This window comes from Mustelus asterias, chromosome 12, assembly GCF_964213995.1.
Source record: "Mustelus asterias chromosome 12, sMusAst1.hap1.1, whole genome shotgun sequence".
Classification (NCBI taxonomy): Eukaryota; Metazoa; Chordata; class Chondrichthyes; order Carcharhiniformes; family Triakidae; genus Mustelus; species Mustelus asterias.
The window spans coordinates 109,892,907-109,901,790 of record NC_135812.1 but is presented as its reverse complement, the minus strand read 5'-3'; the positions used below and the strand labels follow the sequence as shown (position 1 = coordinate 109,901,790).

The 8,884-nt window shown below is 48.0% G+C and overlaps 1 protein-coding gene across 1 annotated transcript in view; it reads right to left on the bottom strand.

The window, feature by feature from the left end:
- Nucleotides 1-5,227: 5,227 nt before the first annotated feature.
- The window catches only part of pctp (phosphatidylcholine transfer protein), a 34,402-nt gene continuing 30,745 nt past the window's right edge, over nucleotides 5,228-8,884 (bottom strand). The window contains exon 6 of the mRNA XM_078225880.1: nucleotides 5,228-7,610. Within this exon, the coding sequence (XP_078082006.1) occupies nucleotides 7,530-7,610 (81 nt within the window). The 3' untranslated portion in view covers nucleotides 5,228-7,529. The remainder of the gene's footprint in view (nucleotides 7,611-8,884) is intronic.

Here is an 8,884-nt window from a genome sequence, read left to right as displayed (position 1 = left end):
GGGAGGATGTTCCCGAGGGTGGGGGGAGTCCAGAACCAGGGGTCACAGTCTGAGGATTCAGGGTAGACCATTTAGGATGGAGGTGAGGAGATATTTCTTCACCCAAAGAGTGGTGAGCCTGTGGAATTCATTACCACAGGAAGTAGTTGATGCCAAAACATTGAAAGTATTCAAGAGGCGGCTGGATGTAGCACTTGGGGTGAATGGGAAAAAAGGTTATGGGGAGAAAGCAGGATTAGGCTATTGAGTTGGATGATCAGCCATGATCGTAATGAATGGTGGAGCAGGCTTGAAGGGCCGAATGGCCTCCTCCTGCTCCTATGTTTCTACGTAATCATAAGACCATAAGACCATAAGACATAGGAGCGGAAGTAAGGCCATTCGGCCCATCGAGTCCACTCCACCATTCAATCATGGTTGATTTCAACTCCATTTACCCGCTCTCTCCCCATAGCCCTTAATTCCTCGAGAAATCAAGAATTTATCAATTTCTGTCTTGAAGACGCTCAACGTCTCGGCCTCCACAGCCCTCTGTGGCAATGAATTCCACAGACCCACCACTCTCTGGCTGAAGAAATTTCTCCTCATCTCTGTTCTAAAGTGACTCCCTTTTATTCTAAGGCTGTGCCCCCGCGTCCTAGTCTCCCCTGTTAATGGAAACAACTTCCCTACGTCCATCCTATCTAAGCCGTTCATTATCTTGTAAGTTTCTATCAGATCTCCCCTCAACCTCCTAAACTCCAATGAATATAATCCCACGATCCTCAGACGTTCATCGTATGTCAGGCCTACCATTCCTGGGATCATCCGTGTGAATCTCCGCTGGACCCGCTCCAGTGCCAGTATGTCCTTCCTGAGGTGTGGGGCCCAAAATTGCTCACAGTACTCCAAATGGGGCCTAACCAGTGCTTTATAAAGCCTCAGAAGTACATCCCTGCTTTTGTATTCCAAGCCTCTTGAGATAAATGACAACATTACATTTGCTTTCTTAATTACGGACTCAACCTGCAAGTTTATCATAGAATCATAGAAACTCTACAGTCCAGAAGGAGGCTATTCGGCCCATCGAGTCTGCACTGACCATACTCCCACCCAGGCCCTATCCCCATAACCCCATGCATTTACCCTAGCTAGGCCCCCTGACACTAAGCAGCAACTTAGTATAGCCAATCCACCTAACCCGCACATCTTTGGAGTGTGGGAGAAAACCGGAGCACCCGGAGAAAACTCACGCAGACACGGGAAGAATGTGCAAACTCCACACAGACAGTGACCCAAGCCGGGAACCAAACCTGGGTCTCTGACGCAGTGCCACCGTGCCGCCCATAATCATATCATCCAAACAACCTATCTGCAAGCTTCCATCGATTCCACTCTCAGCTCACATTTAAAATTGCAGGAATATTTCAGAAATATTGGGAGCTGTGCAGATAACCCAGCAGAGGTGGGTTATCTGCACAGGGCCCTGGAGGGCCCTGTGCTCTCCCTCTTTGCGGGCCCCCCCATGACATCATGTCCCCCCTCCACCGCCAGTGGCATGACTGCCCACCCAGCAGTGAGGGTGTCGCTCTCGCCTGTCCAGCCTCCTCAGTGAGGGCGTCGCTCTCGCCTGTCCAGCCTCCTCAGTGAGGGCGTCGCTCTCGCCTGTCCAGCCTCCTCAGTGAGGGTGTCGCTCTCGCCTGTCCAGCCTCCTCAGTGAGGGTCTGGCTCTCGCCTGTCCAGCCTCCTCAGTGAGGGCGTCGCTCTCACCTGTCCAGCCTCCTCAGTGAGGGTGTCGCTCTCGCCTGTCCAGCCTCCTCAGTGAGGGCGTCGCTCTCGCCTGTCCAGCCTCCTCAGTGAGGGCGTCGCTCTCGCCTGTCCAGCCTCCTCAGTGAGGGCGTCGCTCTCGCCTGTCCAGCCTCCTCAGTGAGGGTCTGGCTCTCGCCTGTCCAGCCTCCTCAGCGAGGGTCTGGCTCTCGCCTGTCCAGCCTCCTCAGTGAGAGTCTGGCTCTCGCCTGTCCAGCCTCCTCAGTGAGGGCGTCGCTCTCACCTGTCCAGCCTCCTCAGTGAGGGCGTCGCTCTCACCTGTCCAGCCTCCTCAGCGAGGGTCTGGCTCTCGCCTGTCCAGCCTCCTCAGCGAGGGTCTGGCTCTCGCCTGTCCAGCCTCCTCAGTGAGGGCGTCGCTCTCGCCTGTCCAGCCTCCTCAGTGAGGGTCTGGCTCTCGCCTGTCCAGCCTCCTCAGTGAGGGCGTCGCTCTCGCCTGTCCAGCCTCCTCAGTGAGGGCGTCGCTCTCGCCTGTCCAGCCTCCTCAGTGAGGGCGTCGCTCTCGCCTGTCCAGCCTCTTCAGTGAGGGCCTGGCTCTCGCCTGTCCAGCCTCCTCAGTGAGGGCCTGGCTCTCGCCTGTCCAGCCTCCTCAGTGAGGGTCTGGCTCTCGCCTGTCCAGCCTCCTCAGTGAGGGTGTCGCTCTCGCCTGTCGAGCCTCCTCAGTGAGGGCGTCGCTCTCGCCTGTCCAGCCTCCTCAGTGAGGGCGTCGCTCTCGCCTGTCCAGCCTCTTCAGTGAGGGCCTGGCTCTCGCCTGTCCAGCCTCCTCAGTGAGGGTCTGGCTCTTGCCTGTCCAACCTCCTCAGCGAGGGTCTGGCTCTCGCCTGTCCAGCCTCCTCAGCGAGGGTCTGGCTCTTGCCTGTCCAGCCTCCTCAGCGAGGGTCTGGCTCTCGCCTGTCCAGCCTCCTCAGCGAGGGTCTGGCTCTCGCCTGTCCAGCCTCCTCAGCCTTGGCCTTTGGTCGGGCTGCCCACCGCTCCCCCAAAAACATGCAAATTCAGAGATTCCAGTCTCTGATTGGTGATCTTATAACAACCTCTCAGTATCTCCCCCCGCCCCCTCAATTGACCGGGGCCACACACTACAGAGCTCTGTGTTTCATTGCAAGTCCACCTCGGTAACACGATCCAAACAATTGCCTCTACACTGTCCCCCATCAAACACTCCCAGGACAGGTACAGCACGGGGTTAGATACAGAGTAAAGCTCCCTCTACACTGTCTCCCATCAAACACTCCCAGGACAGGTACAGCACGGGGTTAGATACAGAGTAAAGCTCCCTCTACACTGTCCCCCATCAAACACTCCCAGGACAGGTACAGCACGGGGTTAGATACAGAGTAAAGCTCCCTCTACACTGTCCCCCATCAAACACTCCCAGGACAGGTACAGCACGGGGTTAGATACAGAGTAAAGCTCCCTCTACACTGTCCCCCATCAAACACTCCCAGGACAGGTACAGCACGGGGTTAGATACAGAGTAAAGCTCCCTCTACACTGTCCCCATCAAACACTCCCAGGACAGGTACAGCACGGGGTTATTTAAAGAGTAAAATCTCTACACTGTCCCCCATCAAAGGGACAGCAGGATCAGACACCATAAAGGTAATTTGGACTGGTCTTTAATGAATAATTTTGTCTGTTTTCACAAATGAGAAGAAGTTGTTGGGCTGCAGCAATATCCAGAAACTGGCTTCCAATAACCAGAACCATCTTCCTTTGGAAAGACTCCCCAGTCCCATTTTACAATGGCTCTTTGTTGCAACACTGACTCAAATTTTGCCTTGCTGTCAAGGACAAATATTTGTTTTCAGAATAAAGCTCCCTCTACACCGTTTGCACCATCAGAATCTCCCGGCTTAAGGATACTTTTATATTCTAACTCTTTTACTGAAGGTGCTAATGGAACCCAAACCAACTGACCAATTTTCATCCATAGAATGAAGGTCACTGACCTATTCGATTACAGAAGCATCACCAACAATTCCAACAATTCCCTGCAGAGTTTTAACCAAGGAGGAGAAAGCTAAATGAATGTGATGCAGATTGGAATACGTATAGAAGTTGTCAACATTGGGGAAGTGAGGTTAATGGAACAGTGTGGGGCAAAATGGGGAAGCCAGGTGACTAAGTCTTAATGTAGGATCTACAAAGATTTACATGAATTGAAGTGAATATCAAGAATTATCTTGCAGAACTGGGGGAAAAATTGGGATTAACGAAAGTAGTATTTGTGGAGCTTCTTGGGCTAGAAAGAGCCCCGTGTAACAAATGTAACTCCATTAAACTTCCAAACTTCCTCACCGCTATTCCTCTCATTAACAAGTACTTTCACGTCAGCCTTTTCTAAATACCTCAATCATTTTCTCATTAATTACAAATTCTTGCTTTTCACCCTTGGGATCGCATCTGACTCACAACAATCACATACCTGTAAAATATTTATCAGGTTCTGACAGATTTGCCCACAACCCGTCCTGGTATTTCCTTATGTTGTTCTTCATCTCTTTTTTCTCATTCTACTATTTTTTTGATTCTTATAAACTTCTTTCTTTCACTTTCAATCATCTCTAAGTTTCCTTTCCTAAATTTAAAAAAAACTTAAACACTGACTTTTTAAAAAAACTCCTTCACTGTTGTTCCATAGTCCTGAAAATAAACTCTTTCTTCCAACTCACCTCTGCTGGATTACCTGCCGGTCTCAGGTAAATCCACGACTTTACTGGTAGTTCCTCTTGCTCACTTTATTCGCTCAGATCTTCCTTCAGTTAATGTAACACATTGCACCTTTGTACATTCTGGTCTTGAGTCCTTCCAGGTCTTGCCTCTTCCATCTCTATAACCTTCCCCACCTCTCACAATCCTTTGAGATCGGTACACTCTTTCCAAGCTGGTCCTTACCCATCCCCCAGACCCGAAACGTTGGCTCTGTTCTCTTTCCACAGAGGTTGTCAGACCTGCTGAGATTTTCCAGCATTTTCTGTTTTTGTTTCACATTCCAGCATTCGCAGTAATCTGCTTTGACCCAAATTTCTTTGCTCCCCCATTGGCAGCTGTCTGGGCCCTACTTTCTGGCATTCCATCCCTGTGTGTTCCTTTAAGTTACTCCTCAAAACATGTTAATTTGGTGAATCTTCTAGACACCTTCTTAACATCCGATAAGATGTGTCAAATTTCATAATGCTCATAACCCATGCATTTTGGAACATGTTTACTCTAATGTTGCTATACAGTTGGAACTTATTGTTAAAACAGAAACTTGCATCGTGTTTAAAGCTCCAACTAATTCAAAGGTTACAGTGCCGGATACCAGCTTCCTGGTCTCATCTCATCCAGTTGGCACTCTGCTGTTAACTGCTGAAACTAGGGAGATACCCCTCTTACCGTCCAGCATTAGCTCATTCAGAACAGCACTCAAACCCACAGCAAACAAGGGATACTAAATTTTTATTTAACTATTTCAAGTTTCAGGAATACAAATACAATGCATCGAAACAAATGAACAAACCCAGCACCAAATACCAGCGATGTAAAAGTATCATGAGGAAGTTGGTAATTAATGGAGAAAAGTGCTGGAGACAAGGAAAGGAACTGTCCCTCTTGGCTGGGTGATGAAGGTGTTTAAATGGAAAGAAATTAGGTCAAAGAAATCAACAGGGTCACAGTTTTTTGCCAGGGTTCAAGGTTCACTCTGCCAAAGGAAAGCGCAAGAGGGCTTTACAAAGGCTAAAATCAAGGTGGTGGTGGGGACAGAGGTGGGGACAGAGGTGGGGGGGGGGGGGGGGGCTGGTAGACAGAAGGGTAAGAAAAAGGTGAAGAGGAATGGATGGGATTGCTAAAGCTCAAGGAGGTAGGAGTTGGGATTAAAAAGATGTAGAAAGGTTAGCAAAACATTCTTTTTGCCTTAAAAAAGCTATACCCAATGTGGAATGTGAACTGGGTTCACTGAGGGACAATGACACTCTTCCATTCCTAGCCAAGCAGTCAAGAATACTAACAACCAAGGGTTCGATTATCAATGCATGGCAGTAGAGGGTAATGCACAGCTTTGGTGCATGGTTTTCAACAATCCAGAGAATGCAGGCAACACCTTTTGATCACAGAAGTATCAAAATGTAAACATCTGCCTTCAAAGCCAGTGTTCCACACCCACTTTCAGGAAGAAGCATTCAGGGAGGGCAGAATATTGTGTACAGGCCTTGTACACTGATAAGAGGCCAATCAGAGACGTGCCTATTTCATAGGTGAATACTTAGATCATTCAGATGGACAGCGAGAAACATGGCAAAGATTTACATTCATCATTTCACAAAATAAAATGTGCAATAGTCCATCCAGATATACACAAAGTGCACGGCCGCATTTCCCCATATTCATTCGTAAAGCTAGATGCTGTAGTTTGAAACTAAAGAGGGCATGGCCCAATAGTTAGCACTGCTGCCTCACAGCGCCAGGGACCCGGGTTCAATTCCCGGCTTAGGTCACTGTCTGTGTGGAGTTTGCACGTTCTCCCCGTGTCTGCGTGGGTTTCCTCCAGTTTCCTCCCACAGTCCAAAGATGTGCAGGTTAGATAGATTGGCTATGCTAAATTGCCCCTTAGTGTCAGGAGAACTAGCTAGAATAAATGGGGATAGGGCCTGGATGGGTGCAGACTTGATGGGCCGAATGGCTTCCTTCTGCACTGTAGGATTCTGTCTATGTCTACTACCTCTGATACTTTCCACTGCTCCGGGTGATGAGGGATTCATGGAAGACAAATAAAGAATTGTTGCTGAAGGCATGGGTGCACGTTATCACAACTTGTGGGGAAGTAAAAAAGGTTCTCAGAGTTTAGTGCCATTCCATCGTGTGTGTTAAACTGGGCAGCAGCCGATGCTGCCACGAGTCAGAGCCTGGGATTCTCAATATTAGACTGTTTCCCAGAGAACAGAATCTGCAGAGACAGAACAGAAACCTCATCCGAGGAGCTGATATTTTACAGTCAATCATTGTCTCATTAAGCACAGTTAAAGTTCCTCCAACCAGTGAGCCACTCTTGACCACATTGTCCTTCACAGGTAGGCTTCAAATGTACAATCGGCCAAACTCAATCCCTGAGAGATATACTGGGGGCAGGGCAGTGACAAAAACAACAGATGGAGAATCTTCAGACATAGTTCCAGGAGAGGGTCAGCAATATTTACTAATGTATCGTGCCCTTCCCCTTCATTTAAGGTCTCCATACAATGCACAGCACAACCACGAGGAGAGATGGATAGCTGCTTCTCAGATTTGGCTAGTGCCAAACCCATTCAAACACCAGAAGATAGGATAGAGAATTCCAAATGAGATTAAAGGAACTTCCTGCTCCATTCAAGGAAACTTTCTTCCCCATTAAGACCACCGTGTGAGCAATGTTGAGGTTGCTTACAAAAATGCAGTCTCTGCCCTCTAACAGGGCAGCCATTTTATAATATTCACCAACACTTATTCAATGATGGTGGTGCCAAGAACTGGTTAGATAGGGATTCCAACAGCGTGATCTCTTGTGGTGTAATACTCTATGGTACGACAGACAGTGCCAGTGAGTACAGACAGTGTTTATTGATGAGATCATGATTCTCCACTTTACCAAAACAGTGCAATCCAGTCACAATCAAATAGAAAAGCAAAAGGAAATAAAAAAGGGACGCAAGATGGAACAAGTCTCCTCATCATCTCAGAGGGCTAACTCTGAATCAGTAGCTTGGTGATTATCTCCCAGATTTCTTGCAGTATTCAGGGTAGTTAGCACAAGCTTTCTGCATATCTTTCAGAAAGGAAGGCACTCCGCTCTGTGGAAAACAGAATTGTGTTCATGACATTATTAATATTGTTACAACGCACGGTAGACCATAAGACATAGGAGCAGAATTAGGCCACTTGGCCCATAGAGTCTGCTGCACCAATCGCTGATATTTTTCTCATCTCCATTCTCCTGCCTTTTCCCCATAACTCCTGATCTCATTAATTAATCAAGAACCTATCCATCTCTGTCTTAAAGACACTCAATGACCTGGCCTCCACAGCCTTCTGCGGCAAAGAGTTCCACAGATTCATCACTCTCTGGCTGAAGATATTCTTCCTCATCTCTGTTTTAAAGAATTGTCCCCTCAGCCTGAGGTTGTGCCCTCTGGTTCTAGTTTTTCCTACTAGTGGAAACATCCTCTCCACGTTCACTCTATCCAGGCCTCGCAGTATCTTGCAAGTTTCAATAAGATCCCCCTCATCCTTCTAAACTCCAACAAGTATAGACCCAGAGTCCTCAACCGTTCCTCATACGACAAGCTCTTCATTCCAGGGATCATTCTTGTGAACCTCCTCTGGACCCTTTCCAAGGCCGGCACATCCTTCCTTAGATACAAGGTCCAAAACTGCTCACAATACTCCAAATGGGGTCTGACCAAAGCCTTATACAGCCTCAGAAGTACATCCCTGCTCTTGTATTCTAGCCCTCTCGACATGAATGCTAACATTGCATTTGCCTTCCTAACTGCCAACTGAACCTGCATGTTAACCTTGAGTGAATCTTGAACAAGGACTCCCCAGTCCATGTTTCTGATTTCCCATTTAGAAAATAGTCTTTGCCTCCATTACTCCTTCCAAAGTGCATAACCTCATACTTTTCCACATTCTATTCCTTCTGCCATTTTTTTGCCCACTCTCCCAACCTGTCCAAGTCCTTCTGCAGCCTCCCTGCTTCCTCAATACTACCTGTCCCTCTACATATCTTTGTATCATCTGCGAACTTAGTAACAGTGCCTTCAGTTCCTTCCTCCAAATCATTAATGTATATTGTGAAAAGTTGTGGTCCCAGCACCGATCCCTGAGGCACACCACTAGTCACCGGCTGCCATCCTGAAAAAGACTCCTTTATCCCCACTCTCTGCCTTCTGCCAGTCAGCCAATCCTCTATCCATGCCAGGATCTTACCCTTAACACCATGGGCACTTAACTTATTTAAGTGTCCTATGCAGCACCTTGTCAAATGCCTTCTGGAAATCTAAATAAATCACGTCCACTGGTTCTCCTTTAGCTAACTTCCTTGTTACCTCCTCAAAGAACTCTA